This window comes from Sapajus apella, unplaced genomic scaffold (assembly GCF_009761245.1).
Source record: "Sapajus apella isolate SASKATOON/1434 unplaced genomic scaffold, GSC_monkey_1.0 scaffold12, whole genome shotgun sequence".
In the NCBI taxonomy this organism is placed as follows: domain Eukaryota; kingdom Metazoa; phylum Chordata; class Mammalia; order Primates; family Cebidae; genus Sapajus; species Sapajus apella.
Window position 1 is genome coordinate 36,941,284 of NW_022436952.1, and position 20,751 is coordinate 36,962,034.

Here is a 20,751-nt window from a genome sequence, read left to right on the forward strand (position 1 = left end):
CATCTCTTTCTTGCTCTATCCTCTTTCCTTCTGTACCCTGTTGACTTTCATGGTTCCAATTTGAACCTATAGGTATCTTACCCAATCTCCAGACATCTTTTCATCTACCTCCTGAACTTCTCTTCCTGGGTGTCCTGTGGGCATCCTAACTTTGCCATGGCCCAAACTCAGTTCAGATCTACATGCTTGCATACTTATGCCTATCTTTCTGTATGCCCTCTCGTGGTTAATGACCCACCTTCCATCCTCTTATTCAGTTGACAGCTTCAAGATTATCGATGCCTCTTCCCTTTCCACAATTTAAGGCTTTTGTCTTCTCCCAAGTTGACGACTAGAAGAACCTTCTAACCAGTTTCACTATCTCCAGAGCCTCTGCCCTCCAAATCACTCTCTCCATTGCTACCAGATTTCTTCTTTTACACAGAAGTGATCATATTTTTCCTTTGTCTCGCAACCCATTTTGTCTTCTAATTAACCATAAGATAAAGTCCAGTTGCTCAGGCATGGCATATAAAACTCTTTATATCCTGGCCCAAACCTACGAAACTTTTCCAGTCCTACACCTTGCCTCTGCTCCCGACACACTCCTTGCTCTTACCCACATCAGAATATGACGCACCCTTTCTTGAACATGATTTTATTCTCTGTGCCTTCGCTGGTGCCTTGGATGCCCTTCTCCTGTTCTTTGACTTGTAAAAATCTCATCCACTCTTCAAGATCATGCTCTCTTGTCACTTCTATTTTCAGGTACCCTCTGGTCCTAATTGACAGTGCTCTCTTCATTGCTTCTAAAGTCTACAGAGCTATTGGTATGCTAGTACAGGTAGTCTAAAAGTTGTTTTGCATCTTTCCTACTACGTTGAGTTTCTTAAGGGCAAGATTAAGCTTTGTTTGTCTCTATATCATCAGCAGCTTGTCCAGTGCCTAGTACATGGTAGATACTTAATAAAAATTTATGATTTGAGTTGGGCAGGATGCTTGAACATCATTTTGTGAAAGGACCAGTGATTCCTTTCTGTATAATTTTCAGCCCCTTCTTCTTCAGTTATTGAAAGAATAGATGGCTGATGGGCCCACTTAAAATAGTTGCTAAGTTATAACCCCAATTTTTAGCTGAGTCTCTCTAGGGACATGGAAACTGTAATTTCTCAAATGACTGATTGGTGCCTGAGTATGGATTTTTCCAGATATCAGAGTTCTTGTAATGATTTTCAATCTAAGAAGACCTAGATTCTAGGTTTTACACACACACACACACACATTGTTTTGAATAGCAGATACAGGGTTTCAGTGTTTTAGTTTTACCCTCTGTGGGTTCTATCCCAACATCTCACTAAGGGCTGAGATTTCAGGGCATGAAAAACAGAATCAACAAAAACAAGGTTTTTACAGTCTCAAAACTTTGGAAAACTGCTGAGTTATCTTGAAAGCCTAGAGGGGGAGCATCAGTTAGAGGTTTTGTAGAGAATCCGGTGAAACAATATTGATGCTTAAGGCTGACCACTGTCATCCTCCTGAGTTAAACCCAACAGGACATGCTGGACTACACAGGAGACACTCGTGGACTCCATGAAGACCAGATGGGTAGTGTTCTTGAAATGAGCACGTCTATTTGTAAAACTCTGGTAGTAGCTTTGGAGTGGATGGGAAAGAGTTTGGCTCCAATTTCCCCTCAAAGACAATTATTTGCTTCTGATGAGAATCCAAGCAACAAGTGGCCATTGAAAATGCAGTGATTGGTCAGCAAACGAAGCCTACAGTAGGAAGAGCCTTCGGGTGCATTTACTGTGACAAATCAACCCGTCCTAAGCCCGACGCTTAATTACGAGACCTCTCAGCATCTCCCTCCCGCCTCGAGCCCCCTTTTGGCTTCTCACAAGGCTTCCTGGGTACGATTCCCCCACGCTAGAGTGAGTACTTGGGGTCTGGGCCCGTAGGGAACCCGTCAGCCTCCCTCCCGGAGCTGGCCTGATCGCGGCAAGGCGCCCACACTGCGCGGAGGCGGGAACCCAGGCGGGGTGGGGGGGGATAGCGCTGCGGCGCCACCCAGGCGCGCAGGGTAATGGCGTGGTCGTGCGCGGCTGTGGGCGCGGCCTAGGCCCCAGGGCGCCGGCTGACCTAGCGCGACAGCGAGGCCGCCCCCGTCGGCCCTCCCCCGGGCGGGGCTAGCCCCGAAGGCGCTGACTCAGCAACGCGAGGGGGGAGTTTTGTCCCTCCGCGGACCCCGTTTCTCCCGGCCTCAGACTCCTCGCCGCCGCAGCCGAGCCGGTTTTTTCCTTCCGGCGCTCCGGGTGTGCGAGGCAGGTCCGGCCACCTAGGCAGCGAGCCGCAGCGCAACCCCGGCGCTCGCCCGAGGACCCTGGAAGCTACCGTTACCCCGCCGGGCAGCGTGGGCGCCATGAGCAGCGCGGGTGAGGCGCCACCGTGGTCCTCTCTGGAGGAGCTCCGCGGTCCTCATGAGGCCCGGCGGCGGGGAAGGCTGGGGGCTGGGACCCGGTGCGATGGCGGGGAGGGAGCTTTCGGGGCAGGCTGGAGCGGCCTGGAGGGGCCTGGAGGGAGACAGCGCTTTGGAGGAGGACGCTGCTCCTGGGCTTCCCCGCTGCAGCGGGCACCTCAGGATGCGCTTACGAAGTTAGATCCGGGATGCGGGAGCCCCAGATCAGCCCTTTCCCCCAGCCTTTGGCGTTGAAATCCCGTTTGGTTTCCCAACAGGACTGAATTCGGAGAAGGTAGCTGCTCTGATACAGAAACTGAATTCCGACCCCCAGTTCGTACTTGCCCAGAATGTCGGGACCACCCATGACCTGCTGGATATCTGTCTGAAGCGGGCCACGGTGCAGCGCGCGCAGCATGTGTTCCAGCACGCCGTGCCCCAGGAAGGCAAGCCCGTCACCAACCAGAAGAGCTCAGGTGTGGGCTTCCACTTCTCCCGTACTTTCCTTGACCTTCCTGACAGCATCCCATTTTGCTGTCTTATTTACGAGTGATCTTAAGTTCGTACTGAAAGAACTGGTCGTAAATTCGTAGAGAATGAGGCTCAGGTACAGGCAGGTCTAAGAACATTACCAATGTGGTTTGTTTTAGTGTTCTGTGGCTTGTTAGCACATGCGATTAGAGTACTAAAGTGACAAGGCCGTGAGCATACGTTTGAGTGTAATTCACTATATTATGTCCTGATGTTATGTGGTTTGTAGCCCATGTCTTGCAGATAGATGGTCTTGGTCACAAAACAGAGCATTGCGGAAATGTTCATGTTCTTGGAGGACTCTCCAGAAATGCCCTGAAGGCCCTATACAAATTTATGAAGGAGAGATACAATGTAATTACATTAAAATGTCATCAGGTGTTACTTTTAAATATGCTCCTTGGTTACAGCTGAAGCTAATGTGCTGATGGGCTCAGTTCCCACCAGTAGATCGGTTTGTAATTGAGGAAAAAGTTCTGTTCTCATGTCTTACTGGTCAAGAAGTCTCGTTTTGCTCTCTACTTTCTAGCACCACTCTCAGAAAAACAGCTACAGTGAAAGATTGAATATCTAGGGATCTAATTAAGGAGCACATTCTCACCACAAAATTGTAGTAAAAGGATTTTTTAAAGTCTTTATCTAGTTAAAACGACTCCCAGTCCGTCTGTATGAACAGAAAGCACATTAGTGCTTGTTTACAGTCGGTCAGAACTCACAAAGCACACATTTCACATGAGTACATTTTATAGTATGTACGTTATACATCAACAAAGTTGATTTTTAAATGTTAAGGAAAACGTCAAGACCTTACAATAATTAATGTTTTGCTCTAGAAGAAAGTGCTTGCAGTGGTGTGAGCTCTCAAGCTACGGATGATCCAGTTGGTAATGTTACAGTGGTCCTACAGAGTTTAGATTGCAGTGATCTCTTAGGGAACAGGTCAGGCAGGTCTTACACATTTTGCAGTGTCACTTTCATATATACAAAAGTTCCAAATAGCATGTGAGCTGTGTACTTTATTTTCATGCAGTTTTCACATCACCAGTGCATCCAGATCCCTTCTACTAGAAATACGTAGCGTATAGAAGAGAGGTTGCATACAGGTAAATTTAAGGTAAAGGTGAACTATAGTAAGGCACTGGTGACTTTCAGAAAATACTATAGTTAACTTTAGAGTTTTCTTCTTGTTACAAAATTATTTTTGTTTCATGTAGAATATTTGCAAATACCAGGTGAATATTTTTCCTGTATATTTGTCAGGTCTGTGTGTGTGTGTGCGCCTGTGTGTGTGTGTTTAATGTGGGTTGATAGCTTATACATTGTTACGTAATCTACCTACTTTTTTCACTTACCAGTATATTATAAACATATTTTCATATCAGTAAAGTTATACCCAATACGACTCAAGGTTTTTCCCTCAGAATTTTCCTTCAGAGAAGAATTACCCTATATTTAAGACATTGAAGGCTTTTCTAATGGGTACTCAGTTAATTTATTTTGAAGTAGAGTACAATTTGGAGAAGACATTACTCTGAAAAAACTCAGATGAATACATTTTTGCATGCTTACAGAGGTCCTTTGATTGAATCAGCTTCTTTTAAAAGGTGACAAATTTGAATAAATTGATGTTACATATCGTTGTAAATAGACCTTTTAAATTAAGATCACTTAAGTCAGAGCAGGAAGTGGTGACGTGGAGTTTGTGATTATACACATACAGGACACATGAAGAATCTGATTGTGTAGTTGATGCTTGGTATAGAATTTTCAGTGACAGCATCATGCATGGATTCAAAACATTGCTGTGACTCAAACACACTAGATGGAAGAAAGATGACGTGTGCTGATTGAAAGAATGGATCTAATGATGGCACAGATACTGACTGCTAGGTACATATGAAGATTGAATCAGTGTGAAAATGAAATGTGAAGTGGGAAAAACAGTGCTTCTAAATCCATTTATTATGTTAACATGATTTTAAATCTAAAATACATTTAAATTACTAAAATATTGGCCAGATGTTGTGGCTCATGTCTATAATCCTAGAACTCTGGGAGGCTGAGGTGGGGTAGATCACTTGAGGTCAGGAGTTTGAGACCAGCCTGGCCAACATGGCAAAAGCCTGGCTCTACTAAAAATACAGAAATTAGGTGGGCGTGGTGGCATGCACCTGTAATTCCAGCTACTCAGGAGGCTGAGGCATGAGAATCAGGAGGCAGAGGTTGTAGTGAGCTGAGATTGCACCACTGCACTCCGTCCTGGGTGACAGAGTGAGACTCTGTCTCCAATAAAAAAAAAAAACTAAAATATTATGGGTAGACAATTTGCTATTCATATGTATCTTTAAGTGTTTGTAAAATTCAGTTAGGCAAATATCTGCCCTTTTTTTGACTTATCACTGGAAGAATGGAGTGTTGACTTATGTTAAGGTCAGCCTATATTGAAACATATTGAAATGCATATTCCAGATTAAAGGGTAGAGGCTTTTTATTCTTTCTTTATTTTTTGAGACGGAGTCTTGCCCTGTTACTCAGGCTGGAGTACAATGGCGCAGTCTCGGCTCACTGCAACATCTGCTTCCTGAGTTCAAGCGATTCTCATGCCTCAGCCTCCTGAATGGCTGGGATTGCAGGCATGTGCCACCATACCCAGATAATTTTTGTATTTTTAGTAGAGACAAGTTTTCACTGTGTTGACCAGGCTGGTGTCAAACTCCTAACATCAGATGATCCACCCACCTTGGCCTCCCATAGTGCTGGGATTACAGACGTGAGCCACTGCGCCCAGCTGGATGGGTAGGGCTTTTTAAAGCTTTTGCTAGGTATTGCCAAATTGCATTCAGATATTTTGTACCTATGTAGATTCCTATCCAGATTGATGATGATGCTTATTTCCCCAAATGAAATAAATGAAATGATGTTTCCCCACTTAACAGATGTCTTATCATGAACTTTTAAAACTGCTTCTACCGTTTGTATCTTTCTTGGCCACTGAGTGATGTGTTTGTGATCTCTGTTCATGGTTTTCTAGCATGTTTCTTTTTCTAATGTGATTTTCTTGGGTGATTTGTAATGGATTCTTTATTTGCTATGTAAAGAGTGTTTGCGTTAAAGATATTAAACCTTTGCATATATATTGCTAGAAATACCACCTTTCTTTTTTTGTTTTGTTTTTAATTTTTCTGCTCTTACTGATTTACTCTTTCTGAATTGTCCAGATTGTGTCATGAGTTCATTGTTGGAAAATAACAGTTGGAGCAATGCTATCTGTGTGAACCCTCATAATTTCTTGATGTGCTTTCTTGTTTCAGGGCGATGCTGGATCTTTTCTTGTCTGAATGTTATGAGGCTTCCATTCATGAAAAAATTAAATATTGAAGAATTTGAGTTTAGTCAATCTTACCTGTTTTTTTGGGACAAGGTATGGGACTGATCTGGCAAGATTCTTTTTGTATTGATATCGGCCTCAGTAGGAACTGCCTCTTCATTTGTTGCTTTTCCAGTTTCAGCCTGCCCTTTCATGATAGGTGAAACACCTTTCATTCTGACTTCCAGAATATCAAAAGTTGACTCTTTCAAAGGCAGAACTGTTTTTGGTTAAGTGACTATTTTTTGCAATGAAATAATAAACTTACTGACTTAACCTTACTGCTTGTCTATTTGAAATTTTGAATTTTATATTCAATATTCAATTGAATATATCTCCCTTTCTAACATTTTTTTAGGTTATTTGTTCTTTTCTAGGACCTAATTTTCCTTCTCTAGTACTTGTCTGAAAAAGAGTAAATGATTTTATTTATTTATTTATTTTTGAGACAGGGTCTCACTCTGTTGCACGGGCTAGAGGACAGTGGCGCAGTCTTGACTCACTGTGACCTTTGCCTCCCGGGTTTAAGCCTTCCTCCCAACTCAGCCTCCTAAGTAGCTGAAATCACAGGCGCATGCCAGCAAGCCCAGTTAATTTTTGTATTTTCAGTAGAGACAGGGCGTTTCACCATGTTGGCCAGGCAGGTCTCGAACTCCTGACCTCAAGTGATCTGTTTGCCTCGGCCTCCCAAAGTGCTGGGATTACAGACGTGAGCCACTGTGCCTGACCATATTCCTTTTCCTAATCTTCAAAACCCATATTACTAACCTGGTTTAGTGACTCATGCCTGTAAGCCTATAATCCCAGCACTTGGGAGCCTGAGGTGAGAGGATTGCTTCAGCCCAGGAATTCGAGACCAGTCTGGACATAGCAAAACCCTGTCTCTACAAAAAATAAGGGAATTAGTCAGGTGTGGTGGTGCACACCTGTACTTCCAGCTACTCAGGGGGCTGAGGTAGGAGGATTGCTTGAGCCAGGGAGGTTGAGGCTGCAGTGGTACTGCACCACTGCACTCCAGCCTAGGCAACAGCATGACCCTGTCTAAAAATAAGAAAATCTATATTACATAAGTGTTCATGAAATGTTTATTGATTAAAGACTCTAAATACCAGGTTTTGTTTTAATATTGGAATATAAGCACTGTACACATATACATAATATATTGGGATACATACACAGGTATAAGAAGAAACTTCCAATATTCTGATGAAATCAGATATAATGTTTAATTACCAATTTTAGTTTAAAAGTACTTATTATGGTGCTTGTTTCAGCATCACATATACCCAAACTAGAATGATACAGAGAAGATTAACGTGGCCTCTATTGGATGACATGCAAATTCATGAAATATTTTTAAAAAAGAAAAAAAACTATTATGTTGGTTCCATGGTAATTACAAGACTCCCATTCTGTTGATAATGCCAATAAAATTATTGGCTCTTTTTTCTTTTAATTTTATTTAACTTTCTTTACTCTTTAGGTTGAACGCTGTTATTTCTTCTTGAATGCTTTTGTGGACACAGCCCAGAGAAAGGAGCCTGAGGACGGGAGGCTGGTGCAGTATTTGCTTATGAACCCTGCAAATGATGGTGGCCAGTGGGATATGCTTGTCAATATTGTTGGTAAGAGTTCTTTCTTTAATGGAACTGAAATTCAGTATGATTAAGTAAGCCTCCATAGTTAGGCACGGGCCATTTCTTTGGTGGTTACGTACAGAGTAGAATTGGTCTCCAAGAAGGATATATAGTTACTTCTAAGGACCTTTATTTCCCATTCTCATCTGTAGAGTGACTTTCTTAAATGAGGGGTAAGGAGATAGCTACTGTGAAGGTTGGGCTGGAAAAGAAAAGGCAGTGTTAAGTAGAACTAACCTTCCATGAAAAAGCTGTTGTCCTTTCCATTGATGTAATCAAGAAACACATTAAAACTGCAGCTGTTTAAAAATATCTTCAAAACATTATCTTTTGGGGAAATCTCATCATGCTGAGCACTTTACAGAAGTATGATAGATACACTTGATCTTGACTAAAAGGATGAGAAGTGACAAAGTATCGTAGATAAAAAGAATAGAATTAAATCTAGCATAGACAGATAAATATGCACATTAAAAACCTGCTTAGGCTTTGTGAGTTGGCTCAGGCATCCTAGCACGTTGGGGAGGCCAGGGCAGGAGGATTGCTCAAGCCCAGGAGTTTGATACCAGCCCGGGTAACATAGTGGGACCCTGTCTCTATAGAAAATAAAAAAAAATTAGCTGGGCATGATATCATGCACCATAGTTGCAGCTACTCAGGAGGCTGGGCCTGGGAGTTTAAGGCTACAGTGGGCCAGGATTGTGTCACAGCACTCTAGCCTGAGTAAGAGTAAAACTCTGTCTTCAAACAAGCAAAAATCCCTGCTTAATGATATGAAGTATAGGATTTTCAGAATTAAGCCAGCAAAATATGGCCTAATTTTTAAAACAATCACTATTTTTGGCAGGGTTTCTAATCTTTTACCTTATTGAGCACTGGAAATTTGTTTTCTTTCAGAAAAATATGGTGTTATCCCTAAGAAATGCTTCCCTGAGTCTTATACAACAGAGGCAACCAGAAGGATGAATGATATTCTGAATCACAAGGTACAGTGTTTGAAGCAGGGTTGGATTGAATACTTAAAGTACTTAGTAGTGTACTTTCCTTAAAACTTATTTTTTAAAAAGGGTTCCTGGGTATACAGTGTATATAGTTTGTATACAGGATAACTACTGATGTCAGTGTCTGTCAAAAGCAATGTAGCTACATATTAAGTTTAAAAATAGTTAAAATTAGAGGGTTTTTCCTTATAAAAAACTTCCACCTTTATTTCTGTTGATTTTAATGTTTTCTTAGGGGAATATTTAGGAAATAAAGTCCTATGTCCAATTAATATTGGCCACAAGGACTTAGGGTGTTGTGTCTCTCACTTGGTTCTAGTGGAGATGGGCTAGAACTCCTTTATATGCTAGTAAAACCAAAAAGAACTATTTGCAAGATGCCTGTAAAGTGGGTGCTGTGTTCTGAGACTTCCCCAGACCACATCAATGTGGTTTATTCACCCACTAAAGATTTGATGCAGTTACTGAACTGCTTTTTATTTGCTTCAGTTATCTTAATGAATCATTGTGTCTTCTCTACATAACCAGTTTTCCCAAGGAGAATTATAATTCCTGCAGGGATGCGGCTTTGCTAGCCAGGCATCCTTTTTGAGAACTGCGAGTTGCCAGAATCTGCTGTCCTAATCCATGAGGCTAAAATGGGATTTTTCATCTTCCTGGGAGAAAGATTACATTTTAAAATAAACTATAGATGTGTTTCCCTAACATTAGAAGTAGGTTGTTTTGTACCCTGGAATCACTTTTAGCTTTTATTCAAAGGCTAAAAGATCATTAATAAAATGGCATTTGATTCTATTTGAAGTGGGAGCAACATCTTCTTTAGCACTGTAGTTAGATTTCAGTTTATCTTGGGCAGCTAAAAAAAATGAAAATTTTACTGGAGGATGGCATAACCATGGTCATCGTCAATTGGCAAAGAAGGAAAAATGGACAGCTATTGAAATTCTAAGTAAAAATCTACCAGAGTGACTTACTGGCATAATTATCTTGTCTCCTGCTTTTTCTGAGTGATAGGCATTATATAATCAGATGTTTTTCCCATGCCTAGGCACATAAAACATCTTTATGTGATATTTGCAGCGCAGGAGCAGTTCCATCTAGTACTTTGGAGGAATAATTTATGCCTTTTCTCCTTATGGAAAGTATTTTTTAGCTATGCGTTTAAACGGACAAGTTGAAGAAAAACATTTGCGCTTATGAACTTTGCATGAGTATGGTTTGAGTTATATATCAATTAAAATTAAATAGAACTAGCGTTGGTCTATGAGGCTCATTTACAATTGAATTTGGGTAACTATTGGAGTACTGAATAAGTTTCTATCATAGATGAGAGAATTCTGTATACGACTAAGGAACCTGGTACACAGTGGAGCCACCAAAGGAGAAATCTCGGCCACACAGGATGTCATGATGGAGGAGGTAATAACAAAATTTGGATTTTCTGTAACCCTTCTAAAGAACTCTCAGAGTGTTCCCATCTGTTAAATTAATGATTAGGAAGCATAAGTCATGAAAACAAATGTTTAATTGAATTTAAAATCACTTATTTTACAGCTGAAAAAACTGAGCTTAAAACTTACTTTGCCTTTTAGTATATGACTTGGACTTAAGTTTTCAAATTCCTAGTTTAGTGGTTTGTATAATCATTCTTTTATCATTTCATAAATATTAAAAACCTTTTATGAGTTTGGCACTGAGGAAACAGATGAGAAAGACATAGTCACTGCTCTTAAAGAGCTCAGTCTCTTGGGAAAAAGAAAACATCTATAATTATAATAAATCCTGTGCTAGATGTGTAAAAACTGATTTGGTGGTCATAGAGGAAGGAGTGACTAGCTCAGTGAGCTGAAGGTTACATAGGGAAGATATTTGAACCACCTGTTGAAAGAGTAGTCAGAATTTACCAGGTAGATAACAAGGAAGACCATTCTAGGCAAAAGGAATTGTATGAATAGTGTCATGAACAAAGATAGAATCTTCAGGGAATAATGTGGCTGAAACATAACTTGTGTCAGTATGATGGGTAGCAAATTAAGCTAGAAAGGAGAGATGTAAGGGATGTTGAATGGATGCCAGAACTTTTGGCTTTTTTCTGTGTTAGTAAAGATGAGGAGCTGTTGATGGTTATATTTGTTAAAATAATGTATTTAAAAACATTTTGGAAAATGTAAAAAGCACTAAACAAGTAGGAGGTGGTAATGTTATTTATGATCAAGACAGTTAAGAATTTTTATTATTAATACATCTATATCCAGAATGAATATACATAAAACTGAAATTGGTTTGAGGAAAGGATAAATGTTTCCCTTTGCCAGCCAGTGGGCCCTTTATTAGGCTTCCTTTCAGGACTGTATGGGATTAAGATGGCCTACTTTTTTTCACTGCAATGGAGAACACTGATGCTTCACTCATGTTATCCTTTAAATTTTAGAGAGGCAGCATAGTGGAGTAGTGGAGTATGTTATCTTTGGAATCAGGCTGTCTGAGTTTTAGTCTTCTCATTACTTAGTAGCCATATATCCTGGGACAAGTTCCTTAAGCTCTAAAGGCTCAGTTCAGGTTTAATGTGTCTAGCCTAGTGTTTTACTCAATAGCTGTTTCTTAAGTATTTGTTAAGTGAACAAACGCAGAAATTTCATTTACCAAATGCATTTAAATAACCTCATTTTTATATCAAATTCTTATGGAAGAGAGGCATCTTAGTATAGTAGGAAAAAATAGGCTTTGAAGTCAGACATACATGGGTTTAAATTCTGGCTCTTTTGCTTAACAGTCTGTCATCCTAGGTAAGTTAGTTAACCTGTCTGAGGTTCAGTTCAGGATCTAAAATATTTTCCTTACTGAATTTTTGGGGAATCAAATAAGGGATCAAGTAAGCATGCCGGCATAGTGCCTGGCACATAGCAGGAATTCTGTAAATGTTACTTCTCTTCCCTTCCTGCTTGGAATGATCTGTCTTGCAGAGGCTGTATCTCCTACATAATTTGCCTTTATTTAGGCTTAGATTAAGATGATGGGGGTATAGTAGGAATGTTATGGAAAAGGGCCCAGGTAATACTGCTGTAGATTGTAAGCATCCATTTGGCCTTTGATGTTTTCTTTAATGGTCTTTGAGCTAATGATGTGTCTAAGATTCATGTCCTTATCATTGGTAGAGTATGATAATTGGCTGATAAGAATTAGGGCAGATACGTTTCACATATTATTTTCCTCCCCTACTCCTGCCTCAGAGAAATAGTAAGATCCCACTTTACCAAGTCCCTCATATGAATGTTTTATAGGATTTTAATGATGCTACCTAAACTATTTACTACAGAATTTTGTGTGTAAGGGTTTTTTCCCCCTTAGAGACAGAGTCTTGCTTTGTTGCCCAGGCTGGAGTGCAGGGGCGCAGTCGTAGCTCCTGGGTGCAAGTGACTCTCCTGCTTCAGCCTCCCAAGTAGCTGGGACTACAGGTGCATGCCATCATGCCTAGTTAATTTTTTTAAAACACTTTTGTGGAGATTCAGTCTCATATGTTTCCTGGGGTAATCTCCACCACCTGGGCTCAAGCAATCCTCCCACCTCAGCCTCTCAAAGATTGCAGGTATTATAAGCATGAGCCACCACGCCTGGTCCTGTGTATAAGGTTTTAAAATTTTTACAATCCCCCAAATGACTCCTTTTTATTGAACCTGACTCTTTGGTAATGAAGAGTCTAGTTGCAGTTTTAAAGCCACAAATTAGTACCTATGATTTGCCTAACCTTGTAGGCAAGTCAAAATAATGACTTAATTAACAGCCTTGAAGCTCAGGTGGCTTTGAATTTATTCAAACACATTTTAATACGCTTATGCTAAAGGCATTCTTACTGAGAGAAGTGAGGTGCAGGCTGCTTGTTGAGATGACCGACAAGGCAGATTTGTTTTAGAGCTGTGTAGTCACCTCTATTGCAATGTTATTTCAGTGTCCATTTTTTTAGCCTGCAGATCCCCTTAAGATTATTAATATATTCTCGGTTGGACACAGTGGCTCACGCCTGTAATTCCAGCACTTTGGGAGGTTGAGGCAGGTGGATTGCTTGAGGCCAGGAGTTTAAGACCAGCTTGGCCAACATGGCAAAACCCTATCTCTACTAAAATAAGAAAAAAATAGCTGGGCGTAGTGGTAATGACAGCTGCTTGAGTGGCTGAGATGTGAGAATCACTGGAACTCTGCAGGTGGAGGAGGCCAAGATCGTGCCACTGCACTCCAGCCTGGGTGACAGAGTAAGGCTCTGTCTCAAAAAAAAAAAAAAAAAAAAAAAAAACCCAGGACCCAAAATCCCTGTCTGTTAAAAAGCAAAACGTAGCCAGGTATAGTGGTGACACTTGTAATGCCAGCTACTTGGGAGGCTAAGGCAGGAAGATCACTTGAATCCAGAAGCCCAGGAGTTCAAGTGCTACCTGGGCAACATTGTGAGACCTCATCTCTAAAATCAGTCAATCAAAGACCCAAAACAATGTTTGTCATTGCCACAAAAAGGGAAAAGAAGCCATTATGATTGACTTAGGAAATTCTACAGCAATGGCTCTTGCTATTAAAAACAATACGTAGTTCTAACTTGTCCCAAACCCACAAAGTCAATTTCCCTGAGAATAGAACCTAATTATCTGTATTTTTATTTTAAAGGCATCTTTGATTAAAAAGTACATTTTTAACATCAAATATATAAAATGTTTGGGTTTGATGGCATATACTACACAGGAGGCTGAGGTGGGAGGATCACGTGTGCCCAGAAGTTCCGGGCTGCAGTGAGCTATGATTGTTACCATTTCACTCCAGCTTGAGTGACAGAGCAAGACCTCGTATCAGAAACAAAAAAATTTTCAGAGTATATTTTGGAAGTGAAGCTGTCAGGACTTGCTAATGAATTGGATGTGGAGGACAAGGAAAAGGGAAGGAAGTATTGGGATAATGTCCTGGGATCTTGAAGGGTGAGCTTATAGATAGGAAAGAAGGCTTTTGGCAGTTACGGCAGTGTGAGGGAACCAGTATGTAGAAAAGATTAGCAGGTGTGAATGAGAGAAATAATAATTAAAGAAGCAAGGTTTTGGAAGAGGGAAAGGATAGATGTGGTCTAAAGTAGTGCCATGAGACTTCCATGTGCACATGAATCACCTTGGGATCTTGTTAAAATGCAGATTGATTCAGTAGGTGTAGGGCGAGGCTAGATAGTCTGCATTTCTATTTCCTGATATAAACACCTCTAAAGTAATCTCAAGATCATTATTTAACTGAGTTATCATCTATGTGGGTTCATTCTCTTTAACATCACAGAAGTGCATAAAGTGTACTTTTTTTTTATTTTTTGAGATGGAGTTTCCCACTTGTTGCCCAGGCTGAGTGCAATGGCATGATCTCGGTTCACTGCAAACTCCGCCTCCTGGGTTCAGGCAATTCTCCTGCCTCAGCCTCCTGAATAGCTGGAATTACAGGCATGTGCCACCACACCTGGCTAATTTTGTATTTTTAGTAGAGACGGGGTTTCTCCATGTTGGTCAGGCTGGTCTCAAACTCCCAACATCAGGTGATCTGCCCGCTTTAGCCTCCCAAAGTGCTGGGATTACAGGCGTGAGCCACCACGCCTGGCCTAAAGTATACGTTTTTAGGTCTGTCTGTGCCTGAAAACACATTTAATGCCTCCAGAGGCATCTGCTTTTCTGCCTGCTCTTGCAGGCATAGGTGATTTTAGTTTTTTTTTTTTTTTAAAGAAGCAGATCTTTGCCCTTCTTTCATTGCCTGCCAGAAAGTAGTAGAGAGCTGTCTTCTCTTCTCCCCTTCCTCTGTGAGTAAACAGTCACTATGGTAGGTTCCTTACTCCTCTCCTATAACTAGCTCATTTACCCACAGCACTGCACTTTCTTCAAAGTTGAGCTGTTTTCTGTGACTGCTTTAGTGTTCTTGTGACCATTCTATTCTTTGATCAATAGGCCGTTTTACCTTTGAGACTACTTTCTCCATCAGTAAAACTGAAAAAGTTGGGGTAGACTGTGCACAGTGGATCATGTCTATAATCCCATTGCCTTGGGCGGCCAAGGGAGGACTGACGATCACTTGAGCACAGGAACTTGAGACCAGCCTGGGTAACACAGAGACCCCATCTCTACAAGAAATGAAAAAATTAGCTGGATGTGGTGGTCCATTCCTGTAATCCTAGCTACATGGTAGGCTGAGGCTGTAGGATCACTTGAGCCCAGGAGTTCAAGGCTGCAATGAGCTATGATTGTACCACTACACTCCAGCTTGGGCAATAGAGTGACACCCTGTCTCTTAAAAATTTTTTAAGAAGTTGGGGCAAATGATTGTATGGCTTTACATTTTTATACAGTAGCATTAATTAATATTTTTACAGTGCTTTAGACTTTACTGTATTAGAGTTTCTCAGCAAACCAGTATTACAAATACAAATGAAGACTAGGATTCTGTCTCTTCTGCAGTGGTTTCAGGCACTGCAATCTTTTAGCCTTAACAGTGGAAAGGTAGAATTAGACATAGATAATAAGAACTTAGAATACTAACATGAGAGTTTGCCCCAATTGAACAGGCAGTGAGAAATCAGGAAGATTTTTGAGCAGAAGAATAAATAATACGAAGTTTTGCTCTCTTTCAAGTAGTTTGGTTGTTATCTTTGAACTATCTTACTGTTCTAACCTCTCCATTCTGTGTCTGCCTGTAGCTGCCTTAAACAACTGTTTAAGGTTCTTGGCCTTTTTTTTTTTTTTTTTTTTTTTTTTTTTGACAGTCTTGCTCTGTCTCCCAGGCTGGAGTACAGTGGTGTGATCCTGGCTTACTGCAGCCTCTGCCTCCCAGGTTCAGGTGATTCTCCTGCCTTAGGCTCCTGAGTAGCTGGGATTACAGGCACGCACCACCATGCCCAGCCAATGTTTGTATTTTTAGTAGAAACGGGGTTTCACCATGTTGAGCAGATGGTCTCGATCTCTGGACCTTGTGATCCACCTGCCTCGGCCTCCCAAAGTGCTGGGATTACAGGCATGAGCCACAGCACCCAGCCAGGTTCTTACCTTTCTAAGACTTATGACTGACTCTCAACTGCTGCATCTTTTCCTCCTCCTCCGCACTTGATGTCTGTTATGGGTATGGAAATTAACTCAATCCCATATAATTTGTCTTTAAATTGAGATCTATGCCTTTTTTCGCTTTATTTCTTGTCTCATTCTTTTACCTTTCTCTCCTGATTCCATTTTTTTTAACTATGTTATACTTCTGCAAGTCATTTAAAATAAACAGATCTTTCCACTAGGGAGATTTTTTTTTTTTTTTTTTTTTGAGATAAAGTCTTGCTCTGTTGCCTAGGCTGGAGTGCAGTGTCACGATCACAGCTCACTGCAGCCTCAATCTCCCAGGCCCAAGTTATCCTCCCACTTTAGCCTCCCAACATGTTGGTATTACAGGCGTGAGCCACTATATCTTGCCTGAAAATATTTTTAGAAATCTGTTACAGTGGAGCTCCTTTATGAAACTTGAAAGGTAGGACCGTTCTTTATAATTTACCTTCTTACGAAATATATTTAAATATATTTAAACTGGAAATAGGGCTTGGACCTTTCTGGCACCAGTCGCAGCTTTTCTAGTTATACGTTGCTAGAAAGGGACTATGTAATCCACAGTGTTGTAGGATAGTTTAAGTTCCCGATTTAAGTAGCTACAGATGTAAAATCGTAATCAGAAGACAAATGGCCCCAAGAGGCAAGTGCAGATGCATTCAGCATAGCTTCCCTTGACACCTGCCTCCAGGGTACAAGTGAAGGGTCTCCATCAATCAAAAAATTGAGCTCAACTTTGGGCAGGCTGCCTTTTATACTTTGGTACTCATATCACAATTTTAGGGGACCTTTCTCAGTAATCTATATTTAAGGAAATAATTAGAAACATTGGCTGCTTTTGTTCTTTTTAAACCAGACTCAGAATGAATAGGACCCCATCATTATTCATTTGAGGAGTTGAGGAAAAGCAGAATCAGTTGTCAGGTGTCATTGAGCTATGTATACCTTTGCCTTCAGCTTTCTAGCATTTTGGAAAGCCCTTATTCCGAATCTACACCCTTTATCAGGTTGGTTCTAAATTTGGTTTGAAATGACAAAAGTGCTCAGGGCTGGGTGTGGGGCTGGACCTGGTGGCCCACACCCATAATCCCAGCCCTTTGGGAGAGGGGAGAATTGTTTGAGGGTGAGTTCGAGAGCAGCCTGGCCAATGTGACAAAACCCTGTCTCTACTCAAAATACAAAAAATTGGCCAAGTGTGGTGGTGCATGTCTGTAATCCCAGCTACTTGGGAGGCTGAGGCATGAGAATCGCTTGAACCCTGGAGGCAGAGGTTGCAGTAAGCTGAGATCATGCCACCACACTCCAGCCTGGGTGACAGAGTGAGGCTCTGTCCTCCCTCCCAAAGAAAGTCATGTGTTCGGTAAATATTTCTTTAACATATGTACCTGACACTGTTCTAGGCATTGGAGATTGAACGGTGAACAAAACAGAAAAGAATACCTCTGTGTAGTTTATGTTCTAGTAGGCAAAGCAAAGTGTATTAAGAAGTATAATATGCCAAAAGATAAGTGCTGTGGAGAAAAATAAAGGAGAAAAGCTATGAAGTGCTGGGATGGGAAGTGAGCGATTTTAATTAAAGTCACAAATACATTTCCCTAAATGGGCTAATTGTTGGTTTTAATATTAATTTAATGTGTAATTATATTCTTAGGAATACGGTTGTACTCTTATTAATTTCTGTATAATCTCTTGTGTTCAATGTCTAGTATCTTTTGTCCTGAATGCCAAGTAGATCTTGTGAGAAGCAGGTGGCACTCCTGTGTTGCCCACCAGAGAGCAGACTTGGATATCTAAAGCTCACTGCCCAGGGAATGATTTTTCAGAATTGCCGAGTCTCTTATCAAGGAAATAAAGTATCAGAGACCGTGGAAGTTATTCTTTGGAGCATTTTTTTAAAATTAGGGCTCATTTAGGCTGGGTGTGGTAGCTCACGCCTGTAATCTAAGCACTTTGGATTACTCCTGAGGTCGGGAGTTCAAGACCAGCCTAACCAACATGGTGAAACCCTGTCTTAAAAAAAAAAAAAAAATTCGAGCTCATTTAACTGTCGTTATTTGGTGCAGAGTCAAATATTCCTTCTGAAATGTTACAGACTGAAATATTAATGACTTTGGATAATTTATAGTAATGGTAAACAAATAGTATAAAACAAAGCAACATGTCACAAGTTACAAAGTTTTACTAGAATCTAAAGAGAAATATCACCCTTATCCTTATTTATGCCTTAGTTGTATCTTTGATAAAGTGCAGATTTATAAAACATAGGTGATAGGGCATAAGTATTGTCTTACAAAAGGACTCACTATAGAATTCATTTAGATAGCAGAAATGTGGATTTCCTCTAATGTATTTGGAAGAAGGAGGAATTTAACACTTTTTATTTCAAATAGGGAGTCAAGTGCATAATAAGTTATTTTGCGAATTATAGTGTAAAACATTTGTATTTGTCTTTAGAATATGTTTAAAAGTGAACAGAAATTCACATAGTTATCTTTGTCTTAATTGGGCCTGGCCTTGCCTCTCCTTTTTTGGCCAGGGCCTGGCTGAGCAGGATTTACCACCCTTGGGTAACTGAGAATTGATCTAATTGATTCCACTACTACATGTAGATAAACATGTAACAATAGTTACTAGTTGAACGTACACACTATTTAAGTCTTTAAAACCTTTCTAATCTAAACATATTCTGACTGTACACCTTCATTATCATTGACTTGATTGTAGTTACCAGTGGCAGTGTCCTCCTCATAATGACAGATGCCTAGGTTGTCATTTGTAACCTTGGCACTGAGCAAATGCAAAATGACTGTTCCATGTGAATCCCAAGCAGAGCTTATTAATCCTTGGCTAGAGTAACTTAATTATAGTTGCTTATGTGATACCCTGCCTCTTCTTTTCTGTGGTAGAAACTAACTTGAGAGTGACACAATGTTAAAGAGAGATTATTTAATGACCAGATGTTCAGGCCCTGACACATATAATAAATCTTAATAAAGGAAGGTTCTTGGAAAACAGAACAAAACAAAATGGCAAGCATAACTTCTGTAAGATAACTTGCTTCTGTTAAGATATTAGAATCACAGCAGTGAAGAACAAATTGCTCATACACACAGCAACATGTGTGAATTTCACAGGTATTATGTCCGCCAAAGGACGCCACACACAAAAGATAATATGTTCTTTGAATACTTATATGTGAAGTTAAAGGACAGGCAAAAGTAATCGATGGTTATAAAGTAAAAATGGTGGTTATCTGGTGGAAGTTGTGAGTTATTTACAGCAAAGGGGCCAGAGAACCTCCAGAGCCCTGGAAATGTTCTGTATATTAATGTGAATGATGGTTACATGGGTGTATATGTATGGTTTTTTTAAAATGAAATTGAGCTGTATACTTAAGATTAGTGTGTTTTACACACTTAACATATGTTATGCCTGAGTTAAAAAGTAAGAAAAAGAAATTAGGTCACGGAGTTTGGATTTGTTGTGGGAGGTAATAGAGAAGCATTGGATCTTCAACAGGGAAGTGAGTTGACAAAAGTAGTGCTTTTAACATTTCTTATCCTGTGGTGATGCGGAGAAAGGAACAATGTTCAGATCAACTGGTATACCTACCTCATGTCCCTAGCCCTGCTAGATGCTATAAAGGACACAAAATATCCATGATCATGTTCTTTAAGAAGTTTATAATCTTTTATGAGAGACAAGTTATATGAACCCTACAGAGTTACAGTAAATGGTAGATAGATGGAGTTTTGGAAACAGCATTAAAGTCAGACCTGTGTTCAAATCCTAATTCTGCCATTTACTGGCTCTATGACTTCGGGCAAGTGATTTATTTCCCTGAACCATGATTTCTTTATCTGTAGAAGGGGGATAATATCTACTATCTTTGTTGAGAGACTTAAGAGATATGATAGTGAAAGATAGTACAGCACAGTAGATGGTCAGTAAATCTTCCCTTTTTTAATCCTGTAGCCAAGGAGCAATACTTTGTTGTTGTTGTTGTTGACAGCATGTGACCTCAGTTTAGATTGTGGTTTTCTGCTTGGGCTATATGACCTTAAGTAAATTACTTGGTTTCTTTGTGTCTCAATCTCTGATTAAAAAAGAACAAGAAGAAAAAAAAAGGTGAGGGGGCAGTGGAGGGAATTATACCTTGAGAGGGTATTATGAGAATTAAGTGGACCTAGCAGATACATAGTATCTAGCACAAAATAGGCACACTTGGTAAATATAGAATTTGTTTCTCTTGAACGTGATAGCAGATACAAATGTGTGGCATAAATAACCCAGGTAGTAGGTGATTGGATCAGGGTGGTGACTGTAGGTGTAGAAGGGAGAGACAGATCATAGTGTTACATTTTTAAAAAGGACATTTGATATAGAAGAGCAAGTACTTGCAGCTTAGTGCAGTGGCTCACGCCTGTAATCCCAACACTTTGGGAGGCCGAGGCAGGCAGATCACAAGGTCAAGAGATGGAGACCATCCTGGCCAACATGGTGAAACACCGTCTCTACTAAAAATACAAAAAACTTAGCTGAGCATGGTGGTGCGTGCCTGTTGTCCCAGCTACTTGGGAGGCTGAGGCAGGAGAGTTGCTTGAAACCAGAAAACGGAAGTCGCAGTGAGCCAGAATCACTACCACTGCACTCCAGCCTGGCAACAGAGCGAGACTCTGTCTCAAAAAAAAAAAAA

At 40.5% G+C, this 20,751-nt stretch overlaps 1 protein-coding gene and 1 pseudogene across 2 annotated transcripts in view; both read left to right on the plus strand.

Annotated features, from left to right (window-relative positions):
- Window positions 1–2,074: 2,074 nt before the first annotated feature.
- Window positions 2,075–20,751, plus strand: part of BLMH (bleomycin hydrolase) — a 45,551-nt gene continuing 26,874 nt past the window's right edge. The window contains exons 1-6 of one of the 2 annotated variants that reach the window (XM_032280987.1): window positions 2,075–2,411; window positions 2,713–2,910; window positions 6,277–6,386; window positions 7,816–7,957; window positions 8,867–8,955; window positions 10,297–10,389. In XM_032280987.1, the coding sequence (XP_032136878.1) occupies window positions 2,399–2,411; window positions 2,713–2,910; window positions 6,277–6,386; window positions 7,816–7,957; window positions 8,867–8,955; window positions 10,297–10,389 (645 nt within the window). In that variant the 5' untranslated portion in view covers window positions 2,075–2,398. Of the gene's footprint in view, window positions 2,412–2,709; window positions 2,911–6,276; window positions 6,387–7,815; window positions 7,958–8,866; window positions 8,956–10,296; window positions 10,390–20,751 lie in introns of both variants that reach the window. The other variant, XM_032280986.1, reaches the window with a different exon arrangement.
- Window positions 7,594–7,690, plus strand: LOC116553548 (annotated as a pseudogene).